Here is a 20,357-nt window from a genome sequence, read left to right as displayed (position 1 = left end):
TCTTCAGCTGCTCCAAACCCAGTATTTTTTCAAAACTTAAGAGCTCGCTCACATGTTAATTTGCAATAACTCTGATGCAGTCCGTTTAATAGAAATAGACACTCCCGGCGATTGCCGACGGCCTGTAATTCCTTTTTCCTTCTTTTATTACCCGCCAAATTAAATTTTTCTTCACTTTAAAATCTTTTCCCATTATTAACTATTCATCGAACCCCGACAAACACCAACACATTTGTAATAAACAAACATATGAACAATTTGAACAAAAAAGTTAATTTCATTTTAATTTACCTGGTTATTTACTAATAAAAACATCAGAGCAACTACAAAAAAGTGTTTGCCGAAAAATCCCATTTTTGGCAACTGTCGCTGGCAACATCATTGAAAGTTGCCATCCGTAATGCAAATTTGTTAACTGGCAACGCCATTTAACTAAGGTTGCCATCCATAATCGACCCATTAGTGTATCTTAGATTTTCATTACCCCTTACTCCGCTATGGCCCGGCACCCAAACAATTCGGATTGTGCCATCCTCAGAGAAGGAGTTAAACTTCTTACACTCCAATACTGTTCGTGACCTTACCGTCCTGGTTGTAATTGCCCTGATGACCAGTTTACTGTGCGTAAAGATGTTTACACTCGACGTCCTCGCGTTAACACCACACCGCCTTACCCATTCCATTATTGCCCAGATCTCCGCCTGCAATACCGCATTATGGCAAAGCAGTCTAAAACACATCTCAATACCTGGGTTCTCAATGTAGACCCCCAGGCCCACCCTGTCGTCTAGCTTTGATTTGGTGTCGCATAACTTGCCTTGCCGGGCGTGGGTATAAATACTACCCTCGCCTATGCCAGACTTATATCTAAATAAGTCTCAGGACGCTGTGAAAAAAGCGACCAGATGGGGCTCCAGATAGTCGGCCTCCTTCTATAGTAATTCGGATCTATCAGATCCGAATGACATAAATGGTTGGATGTTCCTGTAGCTTCGATCAACCTCATTATTTCAAGATTCCGGTGTCTCCCTGAGCCCCGTCGTATCCTGTGGAAAATGCGTTTTTATCAAAAACCTCAACATGTCCTCCGTTGTTTCTGCGATCACTCACATGCCGTCTACTAAGAACTTTTTCATCCTGGCGGTGTCATTAACGCTATTGACCTGTTCGCAGAAAAACTTCCAGGAGGCACGTTTTGCTGCTCTGATAATCTTATTGTATTCCATGAGCCGTGTGTAATAAACGCCCCAATAAACCTCCGCTTTTTTACGACTTGCACGTTTATAAAGTCGGAGACAGCCGCCATGCAATTGTAGTTTTCAAGCGATCTTGGATTCTTCCTAGGCGTCACTGTATTGCCGCCACTATTTGCTCACTCTCACATTTAAATGAATGCTGTCCGATAAGGTTAAGCTCAATGATCAATGACCTTCTTTTTATAGACAAGTCTGAACGAAGTGCCGCACCTTGGGGAGAAAATTGTACATGGCTTCTATGCATGGCATAGTACCTCACAAATGTCCCCAGCATTAGGAGGAGAAAGCAACGACTGAGTGTTTTTTCTCATATGCTGGTCAGGATTCGAACACAGGCGTTTAACGTCATAGGCAGACATGATCACCTCTGCGCTGCGATGGCCACTTCTCCCATACATCTCCATATAAACTTTATGATCATATCGTTCTCCATCAAAAGATAAGAGAAATACAAGACGAATGGAATGGATCCATCCTTGGGTGGTTTACGAACTTGGTTTTAGATATTAGAGAAGGGCACAAGACCGAAGCCGCCTGTTCGGCGGTGGAATCGTTGATTCTGCCTTCCATCAATTACAGCGGAATAAAAAGCCATTTTTGATTCTAATCCCCCGTTTGGTGTTGGCAATGCCGTGTAGAAAGTTGGCAGATTTTCCTATCGACAATTTGTTCGATAGAAAAACGAATATGTTATCGAATGCCGTGATTAGGCCCAGGCACATATTTTGCATTTAAAACATTTTACGTATCTGCACCAAATAATTCAAATATTACGTTCATTTTCATCATGTTCACATGAAACTTGAAATTTAGCAATAACACAATTGGCAGGAACCAACTTGCCGCAATCCCATGGCAGCCGGTTTTTCGTACCGGATTGACCCGATTGAGTTCTTCATCGGCAAGGGCTGCCGCCTCAGCGTATAACACACTGCGCTACAACAACAACAGGTAATCAAAAAAAGAAGAGAGGAGATTCTGCAATGTTCTGCATAAAAATACTTCCACTAAGAGTGGGAAAAAAAAACGTTATGTTGTAATAAATGTTACATTTTGCGAAATTTGCTTTATTAAATTTTAAATTAGATAGGGATGTAGCGTTTTTCATTCAGTTTTCATATGTTTATAGTTTATTGTAGCTGTAACATAGATCATATTCGAAATAAATTTTCAAGATCATTACCTATATAAGTGAAATGGATAAAAACTTCTAAAGAATTTAAAACAGATTTATTGAAATTTGTGTGTTTGAAAAATTTTCTAAATTGGCAATGAATTATTCATAATTTTCACAAACTTAAAACTCTTAATAATTTAAGTAATAAATAATGCAGTAAAATAGCTATTAAAATTGCGATGCAAAATAAAATAGTATGAAAGGGAAAATTAGATTCGTATTTTTTATAGATCGGTATCAAATTGAAAATATAAATATACAAATACAAGCGAATTCTACGAACATTCTTCTTGGCTCTTTCTTACACAACGTGCTACTTTCCTTTTGAACTCAGGATACGATTCTCTCCATTCCTTGGCAGCGTCTACATTAGCTGGAGACTCATCATTTGGATCAGCGAGCATTGATATCACAGATATCAAAATAGTCTCAACTGTGTGTACTGGTAACCAACGTTCGGAAGCTTTCTCATATCCCCACTTATCATCTCCTGGTTCGTGTAAAATAGAAATACAAACATCTCCATTTTTTTCAATATTTGGATGCCAAATTTCCGTAACGAACTTCATGCGGGGTGGACGCAAGGGATATTCTTTGGGAAAGTATAAGTGAGCCTTAAAAAATCCACCTTCGCTGTAAAATATAAATGAAAACTCGATTAAAACAACACTTTAATAAACTAAAGCATAGTAGATGAGCGGTGTTTCTTTGAGGCGCGAATATAATTAAGTGTTTATCAATCGACACATGCGTGTTCCCCAAACAAATTAAGCCAGTTTTTTATGTCATCCATGCATTTACCTGACTCCCAAGCAAACTGCAGCTAGTACGTGTTGATTCATATTAAATTTCTGAATTCAACTCATACTGTATCCTAATCATTTTCTTTTGAAAGCTGTCTTTTTCAACCACCTTTGAATGCGTTTTGGTGCGGAGAAACTCTTCCTGGCCAGAATCTGAGTTTTCAACCTTCAATAACTTTGCCTGAAGTGCTAACCTGACTTTAGACATTGCTATCGATATCATTACAATCCAAAGGAAGTCAAAATCTCAGTTTGACGATTCATTTCTATAAGCAGAAGTTTATTCTTACTGAATACTTATTTAATACTACACAGAAAATAAACAATAAAAATATGTTTCAATCACAAAATTAATTGATCAAATTAATTTTTTAATTGCAACTGCTTCAATCACCAAAATGATAATATCAAAAAGGTAATTGAAAAAAAGGTAATTGGAAAAGTAATTGAAAAATTGTTCGATTAATAAATTGCATATTCAATTAAAAATAAAAAAAAAATAATTGAAATGTTAAATGTTCATTTTTGAAATCTGATTTGTAGAAACGGATTGCAAAAAAATTTATCGAAATGTGGGACTAATGGACCTTTGAAATCTTCTTTCAGTTATATCGTAGGAGTTTATAGGGTCTAACACCAATTTGTAATTCAAACATTTTTCGATTCAATTAAAACAATTATTAATTCAAAATATTTTTTAATTGAAAATAAAAAAATTAATCGAAAAATACCAGGATTGTGATTGAAAATTCCTTCAGATTCAATTGAAAAACAAATTGAATCAATTAATTGTTTAATTGAAAAGTGCAAAAATTTTAATCACGACTGTAATTGAAAAAATAACTTTTAATTAAATATTTAATTGAACATTTTTTATCGATTTTTTCACATTTTATACATAAATTTTTTTAAGATTCAATTAAACAATAATTGAATTCATTTATTCTTTTAATGGAAAATTTAATAACGATCGTAATTGAAAAAAAAGTTCAGATTCACTAAAAAAAAGTAATTTAATCAATTATTTTTTTAATTGAAAATGGCAAAAATTATAATCATGATCGTAATTGAAAAAAATTCAGATACAATTAAAAAAATTATTTTTTAACAACATTTCGCAAATGTCGACCCATTCCTTTCAACGTTTTGCAGTTTTTACATATTCGTTCGGAAATGTTATATGCGAAACTTCAAAGAAAAAATAAATTATTTAAAATTTTTTTGAGTTCCAATAAACTTTTTTGCTGTAACCGTAAATAAACCTACTTCAAAGCTGCGTTAAGTTTGGGTAATACCGGTGTTATATTTTTTTCGCATATAAGGGTTGGTACGCTATGATTTCACGTGAACATCTGTCAAACTCTATATAAAAACAATTGTAAATGGCTTGAAAGTAGTAATTAGGCACGCATAATTAATCCTAGTGTAACATGATGGCAGGATTTTGTTCGTGCATATATCCCATAATACCATTAATATTAGTTCCATATTATCCCGATTGGCCTTCATGTCCAAAGGGATTTGTGGCGGCCCGACATACTTGTTCCCAAATTCCAATGCGAGGTTCGTATGCTTTCATTTAAGTTCTACATTGTCCTGGTCGTTCCGCATAAGCGATTGGGGGATATTTGGAGGATCTTAGACACTTGTTCCCTAATATTCGTACCATATAGTCCACGTTGACTTACATTTCAGTTTTGGGTTTTTTTTCTGTGTCGGGAAGTTTCCCAAAGACTTAATGTCTAGAATTAATATCTGATTCGAATTCCACTGCCAATTACTTTTTATATGAGTCCTATATTGTCTTAATCGGCCCACATGTTCATTTTAGCGGTCCCCCGCTTACTCCCGATTTTGGAATCCATATATTTACTCTCAATTGAATACCGTCCAATTGAGTTCAATATTTCCCTAAACATATTACTTTTGCCTTTGAGAGGCTTTTATGGGAGGGAGGATTTTTGTTATTTGGTGCCAAATTTTGACATCAAATTCACATTCTTTTCTCAAATACCATGCATTTGAGTTCCATTCCGTTCTTATCGTTCTACTTTTTCGTTTGATGCAAGTAGTAGTACTCCCCTTTAATTTAAGTCCCATACTGTCCCGATCGGTCTCTCGGTCCCTATGACGTGGAGGCCAATTTCTACAACGAATAAAAATTAGAAACACCACTTTTTTCAGTATTTTTCACCTATCTTAACCTCCCTATAGCGAACTTCTCTATAACGAATACTTCTCTGTAACGAATTGTTTTTAAAGTTGAAATTTTCACACAAACTAGCGACTAAATAATAACGTTTTTTTGAAGTTCACACAATAAAGAAATGTGGAACAAAACGAAACTCATTTCAATGTTGATCATTACTGCACTTGACGACGACACAAAATAAAAATTGCTGTAAAATAGGATACATTTGCATTGACTACTACGCCAAGTTTCTCGCATACACAAGAGCCTTTAAGTGGGCTTTGTGTTTTCAAAAACATAAAAAACAGTAATGCGTAAAATAGTGTAAGTTTAAAATAATTTTTAAAGTGTTCTGTCGACTGATTGGAAAATTACGAACAAAAAAGAGGAAAAATATCGGTTTAAAAAAGTTGGTTAGTGATCGGAAGCCAGACAAAAAAAAACGCAAACCGTAAAGGTTCATCTATTGATGAAAAGTACCATATTATATCCAAAGTCGATGAAGGCTCTAAAAAAAGAAGGAATGGCGGCAAGAAAAATGCCATCCGCAATTTACTGCATCCAGTAAATTTCAGAACGTTAAGATGCCGGAGTATTCAGATGCTTTACAGTGGGTTAGGATCGAAAACGAGAACGGAAAGAGTTAACGGGATTATGTGCGAAATTTCAAGGCCGTAATTCGGCCGGGCGCCTCTCAGTAAGCTACAGGCTTCCCAAAATTGTTTGCACCATACAATATTTATAGCCTTCTCTGCAGCCAAATTTACTACAAAATTACGATTTTGAAACCATCTTTGTCCGAAATGGGTCTTTGGGCATTTAAAAAAAATATATATGGGTATTTTTGCACATAGCCAAATCAAACCTAATTTTGATAAGTTTCTCTATAACGTAGTATTTCGTCGGTAACCAACTGCTACGTTATAGAGAAGTTCGACTGTATATACAATTTTTACCATCTTTTCATCCCATATCTTCGCGATGGGTCTACGTGCCCGGCGAAGAGCGTTTTGGGTGTGGACGACCACCCAGATACTTGTTCGCTTATATTAATATCAGATTAGTAATCTACTATCAAAGACTTTGCATTTTTTTATCGTATTGTCCCGACAAGACAATATGTTTTGGTTTTTTTTTGGAAGTGGACGGCCAAACACCTACTTTGGCCAGATATTTATAAGACATTCATAGTCAACTCTCCTCAAGCCCTTTTATTTTTGACCCTTTTAATTAGATATGGATACATACATGTCCGTTTTCGGAGTGGAACAATCCTCAGACATTTCATTTTTTTTTTTTAAGTTAATTAAAAAAAAACTGGTTGACGAACTATGACTATGCAAAAAAAACAAGCAACAGTAACAGCAAAAACAAAAAAATCCGAATAACTTAGCACGACTTCCTAAGCCAACAGTTAAAGCATTAAATTCAGCAACACGTCGGAGCGTTTTGTCTTACCCTCAGCAGGAGTACTTCCTTTTCCTCAATTTTCAGAATTCGATTTTTTCTGCGTGACACCACAGGATGTCGTTGAATGTTTTTTATCTGCAAATGCGATTGGCGATATACTGACACATATTTTGCCATGTTTGTGTCATCTTTTTAACAACATATTAACTACAAGCCACTATCCTGCGGAATGGAAACATGCGAAGATAGTGCCTATCCCTAAATCTAAAACTGAAACGATTATCGCCCAATTTCTTTTGGCATTTCTTTCCAAAGTTTTTGAGCGCATAGTTCACAAACAAATGCAACATTGAACATTGCCTACTCTCGGACAAGCAGTCAGGGTTTAGAGCAAATTATAGTTGTGTTACAGCTCTGATACATGTCATGGAATACCTAAGATCTGTCATTGACGACGGACTTGCAGCCTGTTTGGTACTACTAGACCTTTCAAAAGGCTTCGTTTGTGTTGACCACGATATTCTCTGCCTAAAATTTAAAAAAACTATTTTAATTTTTCCAACACAGCCATCGTACTAATATCGAACTACCTACGAGATAGAACTCAATCAGTTATAATTGGTACTTCCAGGTCAGCGTTCTCAGCCATGAGTAGAGGTGTGTGAATAGAGGTGTATGTTAAATCATAAAGTAAATAAATAAACAAAAAAAATTATGCCGGCAATGATAGTCATAATGATTTGAAGGGTTGCCAATTTCCTCACTACTTTTCGGCGAAGTTAACAAAAACAATTATTATTCGCTTCATGGAAAAGTATTTTTTTTTCAACGGTGATTCGCAAGTTTTTCGTGAGTCGTGCTTGAGCGTGCGTGAATAAAATGTTTGTTTCGTTAGCGTGCCTGAACGTGAGTCGACATAAAAAATCGAATAGCTTTTTTTGTCACGTGAGCGTGAGTGAAAAATCACTCACGTGCACATGTCTAGTATTGAAGCCTCTAAATAACCAATAGCCATCATGTTCCCTCGGCGATCGGTCCTATGGACCGAATCGAGCTTGCTCATTTATAGGAGGTGGACGAGGATCCCAACCTACACGTGCAAATGTGGCTACAACAACAACAACGACAGGCTGGTGTAAAGCGAGTGGCGTTGCGTTAATAATGTCTCGGAATTTCTACTCGGCAACTAGCACATTCGAGGGGGGTGGTGACAGTTTACTAAAGCGGCTATGGGTATACTCTCTGACACGGCTTGGAGGATGCAATGGAAATGTCCGGCGAGCTGCTGCACCTCCTCGTAATCCTCGTGGGCGCATCCTCCTTCACATTGCAAAATGTGGAGCCTTCAATCTGCTCTACCAAGGCTACCTAGGGGAGAATGCCATGAAGTGTGATGCACATTAAAGTCCCCTACAACTAGGCGATTATGGCCAAGCAGTATCAAATCCAACATTTAGGAAAGGGCACAAAGTTGACAAAAGTTTGGGTGTAAACCGCGTTGTCCGACCTATGAGGCAATGTGGTTTTTGTTGTTGTTGTTGAGGCGACAGCCCTTGCCGATGAAGGACTTTATCTGATCAATCCGATATGTGCAACCATCGCCATGAGAGTGGTTGTGGTCTGGTGGACAGCGCTTCAAAAGTCCAACTACTGTTAGATTAGGTTGGAAAGATGGTGCAGATATTAATCTGTCCCATGCCACTATAGACATACAACTAACCCAGTAACCGGCTTGTTGTGCGCTCATAAAACTAAAAAGTAACCACGAAAAAGAAAATTTTAAGCTAAGAATTTCGTGCTACATACAAAATCCTTAATTATTTTCCATACCACTCCCCTAAGTTGGTTCATGTCTGGTATCGTGTCCCCACCTAAGTACCGGTTTCTGTCAGCCGCGAAAGCCGGGCAATGACATAAGAAATGCTCAAACATCTCACCATGTTGTTGTTGTAACCACATTTTCATGTCAAGGTGGCAATTCTCGTCAAGCTCCTGTTGGTGAGCAAGCTCGTTCCGGACCAAAGGACCGATTGCCGTGGAAACAGGGGGGACATTGTTTATTTAAGGCGCCAATAACTCGCCTTGTCATATCGAGCATCATAGGCACTCAGTATTTATGCAAAAGCCGGTGCCTCCCAACCTCTCACTGAGACTCTCCACTCGATACCGCTGATTGTCCGCGACTGCAGCTAGAGCTACTCCGGATGGAGCATTCCAGTATCCGCAACCTGTGGACGCGCCCGGTAGCTCCCAGCTAAGCTTCTCGTAACAGAAATGAACACCCCACAAATCGGACCTCAATGTTCCAGCTTATGTGGTGCTCACAGCTATCCACATGCCATCACTTGCCGCACCGATTTTGCATAAGTGAGCGCGTAGTCCTATGTGTCCCGTTATGACACCAAATGCTATACTGACCTCCTTCTTACTTCCTTTCTTTGGTGTACTCGGTAAGTTATATGTGATATAATGTCATATCGACAATGGACATAAATATTTTCTCAGGCAGCCATTAAATCTCAGGGAAACATATTTATGAATTCAAAAACCTCCCTCGACTGTCGTAGATATCTCAACGAAATAGCTGAACAGTTCGAAACTCACCAGTTCTGTTCGCCGGGCGATACAGAATTGTAGAGCAATCGGACTTGAAAAATGAGACTATAAAACATCTGCTGTGTGAGTGTGTTCGCACTGGAAGGAGTTCCATTTTAGGTTTTCGCACTTGAGAACTTTTCCGAATTAGAGGATGTGAACATTCGAAAGTTGTTGGGCGTTTTTAAAACGACCTGGATGATTTAATGGCTGGCAGTAGAAGCCATCTTCCTTCTCCTGTTTCTGTGTCATCACAAAGGACAAAAATTACCCTGAAACATTTGATAAATCTATATTTTTTTAAATGTTTATACTTATTTTCGGGCATAACGATTCACACAACAAATTGACAACCACTTGTGTTAAAAAAAACTCAATTTTCAAGCGTCACAAGCATCCAGATTTAATCGGGGTACACTGTTCTACTTTCGAAATAGAAAATACTTTTAATTTTCAAACAAATTTGTTGTACCCTTCTACTTAGTACCACCGTACCGCAGAGGTTTGGGTTGGGTTTGGGTCCGAATCCTGGCGAGAACATGAGAAAAAATTTTCAGCGGTAGTTATCCCATCCTAATGCTGGCCATTTTTGTAAGGTACTATGCCATGTTAAAACTTCTCCCCAAAGAGGTGTTGCACTACGACGCGTCGTTCAGACTCGGCTATTAGAAGGATGTCCCTTATCATTGAGCTTAAAATTTGAATCGGTCAGCACTCAGTGAATGTTCATGAGCAAACTTGCATTTTTCTTCTACTTAGTACCCTATATTTACCCCACTCAACTCATAACGCCGAATTTTCTTGCACAATTTGCACATAGAAAATTAATTTCTTAAGGCTATATTACACGGTATGTGTCTTATGATATGTCAAATTTAGAACATGTAGAGTTGTACATGTTGTGTTATACAAATGTAACTAACATATGAAAATCATTTTTCCAAGAAGCACATGTAATTTTTTTGTTTAGAGCGTGCTCTATTCCTTCTGACAAAAACATAGAGAAATCAGCTGTTTTCGTTGTCAGTCGAATGAAATCATTCTCAAATTAAATTGTTTTCATAAATTTATGATTTAGCAACCTTTCTCGCAACTTTGACAATTTTTTTGCTCACTTTTTTAAGTTTTTAAGCAAAAATGATGAATCGTATGTAAATTGACAATTTTGACAAACATTTTAAATTATATGTCATAAGACAACTACATGTCGTGTAATAGCGGTTTTAAATCGTAATTCGTCTCGTAGGTGCTATTTTTTACAGTTTTTACAGTTTTTCTAATCAAAGTAGCATCTATTAGCAAATAATTATTCGTTACTAAACTGGGTCGCTTGCTTTGTCATCATCAGTTTAAAGCTGATACACCTTTAAATTTGCCTGTGCCGCTCTGTGTCATAAAAACTTTATTTAAACGCAATCATGTAACATTTTAGGTGAAAGGACATTTCCACCTTGCACGAACAAACTGCAAATGGCCGTCAACCCAATTTAAAATTTTGTGCGATATTTGAATCAGTGAGAATCAATATAGAGCATAATATAATTTGAATTTACTTACTAAAGTGTATCCGGTGGGCCAATGATAAGTACTTCCCATCTAAATATGTCATTTTCATCAATTAATCCAGCTGAAAATCCTTCTACCGGGTTTTTGTTCAATTCTGTAAAAATAAAGAAGTATTACAATGTATTATGAATCACAACACAATTTTTCTGTTTTATGTGAGAATTTTGTGTGCTTGCACAGTGTTGTGCGAAAAACGAAACGCTTTTTGTATCGGCAATAATGTTATTTAGTTATTTACGAAACTTAGCATAAATATTAGATTGTATTACCGTAACCGTAGAGTGAAAATATCTCAAAGGAAAATATCTGTATCTCGAAATAGGTACTACTTATTACCCAAAAATTTAAAAGTCTTTCAAGGGTGGGGTCAAATGGACTGTTAAGATCCAACAGCTGCGGTGCACAGTTTTGTGAATTCATAGTAAAGTTGACATAGTTGGAAGAAACTTGGAACAGATCCTTTTTTTTATTATAGAATTATATCATATATATAATACTATGGCAGTCGGTTGTACGTACCGGATTGACCCGATGGAATCCTTCATCGGCAAGGGCTGCCGCCTCAGTGTACGGGTTCGTCCTTTCTTCGTCATGGGAGATGCAAATCTCGGAGTGCCTTCTTCGCACGCTTCTGGTACATGCCGGGATTGAAAAGAATCCCGGACCCTGGTTTTGTTCGGTTTGCCAGAACCGCCTCCATTATCGGTCGGGGTCGGTGAGGTGTAATCGGTGCATGGAGTGGGTACATTTCTGATCTTGCTCTAGCCCTACGTTACTACGGGAGTATAGTCATACTGAATGAATGAGGATAACACGGTGAATGAGGATACCCCCACTACGATTACAAGGTGTAGCAGCTCGCCAGTCATTTCCATTGCATTCCCAGATCACCTGACTGACGTATACTGGCAAGCCGTCATCTCTTTGGGGTCAATGCACCTCGCCATAATTCTCACCATCTCACCGACCACCCGACTTCATAACCTCTGAGCGATAGATGTTTATTAATCGGAAGAAGGCCGATTGGATTGGCTTTAGAGAATACACCAATCGCCGCTTTAGCGGACTGACACCCCCCTCGGATGTGTTAGTTGCCGAGAGCAAGTTCCGAGATATCATTAACGCAGCAGCCGCTCGCTTACCACCAGCCGGTCGGAATGCCCCAAGTGCGGCCAATTTCCCGGCGCAGGCAATGGTACTTGCAGACGAGCGTGATGGGATTCTTTGTACGGACCCCACTAACCCCAGAATCAGCGAGCTGAATCTGGAAATAAACAGGGTAGTCAACGAACATGGGCGGAATTTGTGACTGGAACACTTGGAGAAATGTAACTTAGGCACCGGTTTAGGCAAGCTGTGGTCTACTGTTAAGTCACTCTCGAACACCGATAGACGGGATGACAGGACCTCAGTCACTTTTGGCGAGATAACCGTGACTTATCCGAAGAAATGCGCCAGGTTGTTCAACCGTCAATTTATTGTGCATCCCGAGAGAGACAGGGCAAGGAGGAGAGCCATTCGCCGTATTCGTGGTCTCCGAGCCGATGGACAGCCATCACAATACCGTGGACGAAGTTACGAACGGCATCCGTGGTGCCAAATCATCCAAGGCGTTGGGCCCCGACGGAATCTCTACACTAATGTTGAATCTGGATTTACCTGGAGTTGAGTACCTTACTACTGTCCTCAATCTGTCTTTGAACACTTCGATCCCGCTACTGAAGCCTGGATCCGAGTTTTGGGGGGAGTCGTACAGACCGATCTTCCTTTTCTCACCAGTAGCAAAAACTCTTGAGACATTACTCCTCCCGAGAATTTCCATTCAACGAGCATCAACATGGATTTCGAAGACTGCATAGCACAACAACTGCTTTGCAATTCTATCAAATTGCATCCACAACTTTGCATTTGGAATATGTAGACTTTTCCGTTTTTGACCACGGTCGTGACATTGTGCGATGGTGGCATCAGAGCGTATCATGTTGTCCCCCCCTTGGCACCTGTAGTCGAGAATAATGCTTCAAGCGCATAACCAGTCGTCAGACTAACTAATGAAGGAGAGAGGCGGGTAAACCAGCCCTCAGACATTCAGACAGCGATAGTGTCAATGAAACAGTCATCGCAGCCGAATCGATGAGGACAGCGGCATGACGGCAGTAGTGAGTTACACGACGCGGGCGAAATTGCAGGATGCTGGTAAGGATAGAACTGACTTTCCATGCACATCTTCGAAAATGGAAAGAGAATCAAATCTCGCGAAGAGCATAACACTGCTAAGACACTGAAGAAGAAAAGTAAACCAACTCTCTCAATGTTGGGAAGAGTGGGATAAGCAAAGATCCTAATACTAAAATATCAGGCAGTGCAGGGACAACGACTCTAAACAGTCTAAAGAACAGTGAGCGGACGATGAAACCATCACTCAGGTCATCCAGATAAACTTCCACCGGAGCGAGACAAGTACACATGCTCTGATGGAGAATATCAGCAAGGACAAAGTTCATATTACTTTAATTCAGAACAAAGTTTCTGGACTGTAGTTGTTATGCTACCAATTATTCTATGCTAACACAGGTACTCGGCCGAGAACCTGCGTTATTTGTCATAAAAATTGGAAAGTTGTCAACGTCCGATGCAACAGTGATGAGACGGTGGAGCATACTTGGCATTACTTTATATGCCTTTCGACTCTCCGGCATGGCCACCCACGTGGGAGCTGCAACGGCTGATGAGAAAAGTAAAACAGACAGGATGAGGTTCCTATAGGGGGCGACGCAAACTCTCACCACATTTCATGGGGTAGTACCAACATTAATAAGCAGACTTCTTAAATACTAACGACCTAATAACACCTTATATTGGTAACACCGCTACCTTTGTTAATAGGCTTAGGGAGGAAATTTTAGATGTGACTATATGTTCGGAAAATCTGATTGATGGAGTTCAGGATTGGAGGGTCTCCAAGGAGCACTCCTCCTTTTTAGACCATCACTACATTAGGTTTAGAATAGCACTGCCAGCACCGAATCCGATAAGCTTTCGTAATAAGTTGATAACTCTGGACAATATTCGGAAGACTAATCAGAAGAAGACTTGGGGCAAGATAGTTTAGATTGCCCAAGCATAAAGACATTGACGACAATGTCAACAGGATTACAACTGCATCATTTGTAGTTGTCCTCTTTGACAAAGGAGATCAGCCCAAGAAAAACACTGGATGACCGGGCAGATACGTAACATTGGGAAAGAGGGCAGCAGACTACAATAGAGCACGTCGTAAAAAAGAGTAAGTTTACTGGGATGTGTACTACACACGGCTCAAGGAATGCAATACGATTGCCTCCTGGAAGCTTTTCTGCGAACAGGCCGATAACGTCGACGACGCCAAGATGAAAAGGTTTCGTCTACGTTAGTGGGAATGCGAACAGAGAAAACGGAAAACATGTTGAGACTTTTGATGAAAACTCATTTTCCACACGAAGACACCAGAATCTTGGCATAATGAGTTCGATCGAAGGCTTATCATTACAGAATTTATGGTAAAGGATGCCTTGAGGAGCTTATCAGGTCACCCGAACCTGATAAAATATTTCGTTCGTTGCTGCAGAAGGTGGCCGACTATCTGGCGCCCCACCTAGCCAGGGTTTTCAACGCTTGCCTAGGACATGCATATACTCCGAAAGCCAGGCTGGAGGCTAGGGGGTATTTATACCCAGCAGGAAAGTTATGCGACACCAAGGCCTACAAACCTATAAGCCGTACGACCTTTCTACTCAAAACCACGGAACGCATTGTGGATACCATAATAAAGAGTGGGGCATCCGGCTAACTGCTCAAATACTGGCAGCATGCCTATGTCACGAGGAGTTCGGTGGAAACTGTCCTGCACGAGGTTATGCATAAAATAGAAGAAGACTTCGATGCCAAGAAGTACACGTTGGCGGTATGCATTGACATCGGTGGCGCGTTTAACAATGTGCGGACCTACACATTGATTCAATACTTGGGAAAGTACCGGGTGGACTGGGTACTAAGAGAAGAGATAAACCAAATACCAATGAACAGGTCGATAAATTGTGGGTTCCATCACAAAAATATGAGGGACAAAGCGGACACGCGACAGAAACTCATTTTATCGCCACTTCTATTGGTGACCACAATTACTAACCTCTTACAGATGCTGACTAAGGTTTGAAGACGATCTTATAATACTTCTAAGGGTAAGGATCCGAATCAGCTATACAGAATGGCCGAAAGGGTCTTGCAATGTTCACCCAGAGAAGACTGAAATCTGCTTTTTACCAAAACGAAGGCGGGCCAATTTGACGCACCACGTCAAATTCTTCTTAAAAGAAGAGAGGTGACTTTATCATTTTTCTCACGTAAAATTTAGTTATTATATTTTTAATGACGAACAAATAAAAAAACAGCACATTTTTGACATTTTAGTTGCGGAAATTGTTTTTGCTTTCAGCACGCATTAAAAAATTGCAACAAACCAACTATGTAGCTCTCATTTTGTGCGCGTTAGAATCCTTTATTTGCCTGTCTTGCCGATGACCCTATTTTTTGCACATAACTGCAAAAAAAACTCCCACACAAACGCTCTCACAAATACTTTATTAAATTTCTAGAGGCAATTCTAATTTTATTTATAATTATAATATGCAAATGGCATTACGGCTTCCTCAGCGTCGATCTAATTAATTGTAACATAGTCTAGATAAAGGTTCTTCCATTGGGGTTACTTCTCAAATGAATTTAATTCATAAATTTACTGTAATAAAATTATATTAATTGCTGTCTGTGTTGGTAGCTAGACCTAACCCAGCCTCGCTACACTTCCTTTTATAATTCGGCAAACAATTTTTTGTTGCATTTCTGCAATGTAACCTTTGCGTTTTTATTAAACATCTGCATCAACACACCCCCGACATCCGAAAATTGTTGGAAAAATTAACTGGAGTGTTTTGTGTCTAAGGAGTGATCATGGACCCAAACGTAAACCTCAAATTCGTATTCCAGGGGTTTTGCATATGTGAATCATGTACCAAATATTTGAATATAAATTTTACATATATTCAATGATGTCAATTAAGTTTTTATTAATTGTTCGATTTGTAAAATTTCGAGCTGCACCAAAAATAAAAACGTTTATTAAACTAAGGAGAACTTTAAATGTGCAAAAAAATTAATTTTTTATATTTTATATATGTTGATGGAAAAATCTTTGAAGATCAGTATTGCCGTTTTTGGTAAGTTCCTACCAAAGTTAGTAGGTTTTTATTCTTTTGGTAGGTTGGTAGGCTGACCTCAATTTTTGGTAGATTTTTCCCAACATATATATACAAGGAATATAATTATTCCGTCGATAGACGGGGATAACTCAAAATTAATTCACTTCTTATCGTTTCTGTGCAGAATAAAACTATAGATGTAGACGGGCCAAATTCTATTACAAGGGAACTAACTGTTTCAAATTTCAGGAAAAATATCGCAAATTCTGATATTAACTGCAACTGTACGAGTGTTAAGGGATCTCTCGATCTTTCCTCGAAATTTCGTAAATTCTAGGTAAGAAGTACGGTTTTTGTGCGTTCAATGAATTTAATCGAAAAACAGGGTTATGTGACAAATGCATACAAATATATTTCATACCCAGATGATAAGGGGTCCATGCAACTCACTGTAACGGCGAATACGGGTAGCAAAAGCGCATATCTTGGATCAAACAACAAAATCGGTAGGTCACTATATTTTAACTCTACGAAGTTGTTGTTGAAATCGCGGCAATAATACGATTTTATGAACCTAAGATTTGTTATGGGGAAATCGGTATAAAGGGTGATATATCAAGATATAGGTCAACTTTGAACTTTAGGCTGTAGAATGATTTCAACACACAGACGGACGGAGGTGTCTACCAGAACTAGCAAAATATCGATCATACATCGATGCTATCGATATTTTATTTTTTGTCTGAATATCGATTAATATTTTTCCCATCGATACTATCGGAAAATTTATTTATTTTTTTGTGAAATTGAACAATAATAAGCGATCCGGCACTGAATGTATCATTTTGATTCGTTGGACTCACATTTGGTACAATAATTTTTCTCGTGACTTTATTAAATTTGATTTTGATCAGTCTGTGCGTTGATATTGCTTCTGTATAAATCAATATCCGGATATTTACTTCTTATTTTCGTTTGACATATAGGTGATGGGAAATTTACGATAGTATCGAAATTTTTTATTAGAAATATCGAATGTTGCGATCATCAATAGTTTGTTAGTTCTAATGTCTAGATCGTCTACTAAAATAAAACGACATTCTAGTATTTTGTAGCGTTGAAAATGTATAAAATGGAATGGCAGAATGGCCAACTCTTCGGTGGTGAGTCTAAAAACATATGGAGCATTTTTGGTTTGTAAAACATTTGGTCTTTATCGGATTTGGTAGGAAATAGTTTTCTTGAGTGGCAACACTGGCCATGATATTAATTTTAGAGTATATCACAAATTCAAATAGAATATAGGAGAAATCTTAATAGAAAATATTTTTTTGCAATTTTATTTTTGGTATTAAATATAGTGTTTACCTTATCGTATTTCCCAAACCTGATATCGCGGACATAAACATAAAAATACTGAGTTTGGTTTTTATTTATCATGGAACCGAAAGCTACTTACATGTAAAGTTTAAAGCATCTGCGCCACAAGAAGGGATAGTGGTCTACAACAGTTTAAGCCCTTCCGAAGTCTGCCTAATTTCTCTCACTTAAGAATGCAAAGATTTCTTTTAGAAAAATATTGACTAAATTTTGATATAATTTGTTGTTGCAGTTCGAAATGTCTTAAGGTTGATATATTTATACTTTATATTTCATTTGAAAGCTGAGTAAAAAAGCAACAAGATGTGTTTTGTTTCGTTAAAATCTACCATAAAGAAAAGAAAGGCGTATATGTCAAGAACCATGTATTTCAGAACAAAATTTTGTTTATTTTGTTCAGCGCATGAATCACTATCACCTGAATTTTTTTTTTTAAATCGGCTGCATTTTTTCCAGTTTCTTTCAGTAAAGTTGAGAGCAATACGCCATTTTTTCTCCCATTTCTTCGAGGGCCTATGTTTTTGTCACAGAGGGCAGATGGCCTAGGCAAATGACATGTGAAGACAATATTGGACAGTCCTCAGACCCGAAACATGTGTCTTCGCCAAAAGCCTCTGTAGACCAGTCGTCTAGTAAAGAATGGTGCAGCCGCCACATCTCTAGTTTCAGTAGCAGATAACATCCTACGGCCTGATACCACCACCACAGCATTATAAGTCTAAACTAGTTAACTACTTTAAAATGATCGATTTTTTACCAAAGTGCTCGTATATGTATTTGAACCCAGTAAGTATCAAGAGAAATACCTTGTACCATTCATCAATTTAATTCCTTATTTATTTGTTAGTGTCGAATTTATTTTCGAGTGTCGAATTTGTTTTCGAGTGTCGAATACAAATATGGTCTGTCTGCAAATTTTTCGGAAGCAGAGGTTGCGAAAAGATATTTTACATTTTCAATACGCTTTATCCATTGATCTATTAAAGTATATGTTCCAAATTTTAGTGAAAAATATCCTTAGCAGAAGTGTTATATGCATGTTCTGAACCAATTAATGCAAGAAATTGTTTTATATTGGCTGCTCCTTCATTAAAGACATTTTTTTAAAACATTTTTTCTGATATTGTTTGTAAACATTTGCGATATTATTCCTCAAAAGCTTTAATGATAATTACATACAAATATGGAAGTTTTCAATAGCAAACATAATTTATCTTTACTTAATTCCATTTTTTCAGCAATGTCAATGAAATTGTGCCTGCTTTGCATAGCCAAGAGCATGCCGCAGACCAAATGAAATTTTCACAAATATAACAGTCAAGTGTTTGTCTAATCGATGTAGGGTCTATGCATCAAGTTGGCCCCGTTACAAATGATGCACCAATTTAATCGCCACATAAAATCCTTTTATCTGGTATTAAACTGCAGACACAAATGAAATTTGTAAGTTAAGAAATGACTCACAAATTTATGCGATGAAAATATGTTTGAAATTACTACGAACAAAAAATGTATATGAATATAGCTTTACATATATGTTTATACCTATATATAGACGTAAAGACCTGATTACATACATATCACTTTCCGATCTTTATTTAAGGAAAGTATATAAACAGTATGAAGTATTTCATATTTTTAGGACTAATGAACTGGCCAAACAATGGAAATTTAAAGCAGACCGGTGCAGAACACGCGGTGCCTCGCATTTTCAGTCTAGATATTGTATATGTACTCATATCGTAATCGGCAGACACATGGGGTCGGATGCGAAAAACACATTGAACCAAGTACGTTTAAAATCGATTTCGAAAACAATTTGTACGTAATTAAACACGCCTGGGGACGCACTACATCTGCAAGGAAGAATGGATAATAAATCTGTCACTCACCTGCCAATTGTTTCTTTAACAGTAGGGACGATTGTGGTTCAGACATAATTTACAATGAAAAAAAACCTATGATATTTGCTTAGCACAATCCCTTTCTTAATGTTTTAGTTATAATATTCAATGACAGGCTCAATTAAAATTAATCTACACAGATGCAATTCTCCAATATTTCACACACCCGTGTGAAGTTTTCACAGCAAATTTGGCAAATGTTGATTGCGGCATACACAGAATAAATACCGATTACCTATTGGTACCATTATCTAAAAACCGTGAGAGTTGCATTTCACGGCACAACGCAAAGTACGGTACTCTGTAGAGAAATTCTGTATAATGGCTGGTACTATGTTCGTTTTTCACCGTTAAATACCTATGTTCATCGCGATTACTTTTTTGAAACACTACAAAAATCTCGTTGATAAAATAACAATTTATTTAAATTTTACCACAGGCAATGAGGGGATGTCCTACTGAATGAAATCAGCAAGATTTCTTGTTCTAGAATGTATTATCTATAAAATGTAATCGGTGAAAAATATCGCTAAAAGCGAATTTAGTACCAACCTTAAAGGCTTAAAGTACGTTTACATTGGTCACTAAATCCGGACTTAAGGCCATTTCAAGATTTAAGTGCGAAATCCTGTGTTCTTTTGCAGGTTTTACCACATAAAATTAAATTCTATTTTTGCAGGATTTATTGTTAAATACCAAATAAACCCTATTTTATGGCTGAATAATCGATAAAAGTACCAAAATATGCAACTGCTTTCAAAAATTTTGTATGGATGTGTGCGATATGCGCATTTACTTAAATCCCGAAGAACGCAGTGTAAACCGACAGTTTTTGTTT

General features: G+C 37.8%; 1 protein-coding gene and 1 long non-coding RNA gene across 3 annotated transcripts; one reads left to right on the top strand and one right to left on the bottom strand.

The window, feature by feature from the left end:
• Positions 1-2,464: 2,464 nt before the first annotated feature.
• On the bottom strand, positions 2,465-19,741 carry LOC106090271 (ubiquitin-conjugating enzyme E2 G1). Of its 2 annotated transcripts, none has more exons than XM_013256406.2 (3): positions 19,508-19,741; positions 10,990-11,092; positions 2,465-3,066 (listed from the first exon to the last, which is right to left on the bottom strand). In XM_013256406.2, exons 1-3 carry the CDS (start codon positions 19,551-19,553, stop codon positions 2,709-2,711), a joined length of 507 nt encoding a protein of 168 aa, XP_013111860.1. In that variant the 5' UTR covers positions 19,554-19,741; the 3' UTR covers positions 2,465-2,708. The 2 variants fall into 2 exon arrangements, with proteins under 2 accessions (XP_013111860.1, XP_013111861.1); XM_013256407.2 differs by lacking the exon at positions 19,508-19,741 and adding an exon at positions 17,695-17,784.
• Positions 17,784-18,726, top strand: LOC106090273 (uncharacterized). The gene is made up of 3 exons (XR_001221781.1): positions 17,784-17,863; positions 18,072-18,401; positions 18,463-18,726. It is a non-coding gene; the product is annotated as an uncharacterized LOC106090273 (long non-coding RNA).
• Positions 19,742-20,357: the final 616 nt, after the last annotated feature.

This window comes from Stomoxys calcitrans, chromosome 2 (genome assembly GCF_963082655.1).
Source record: "Stomoxys calcitrans chromosome 2, idStoCalc2.1, whole genome shotgun sequence".
NCBI lineage: Eukaryota > Metazoa > Arthropoda > Insecta > Diptera > Muscidae > Stomoxys > Stomoxys calcitrans.
The sequence above is the reverse complement of the archived record's forward strand: the minus strand, read 5'-3'. Positions and strand labels throughout refer to the sequence as shown.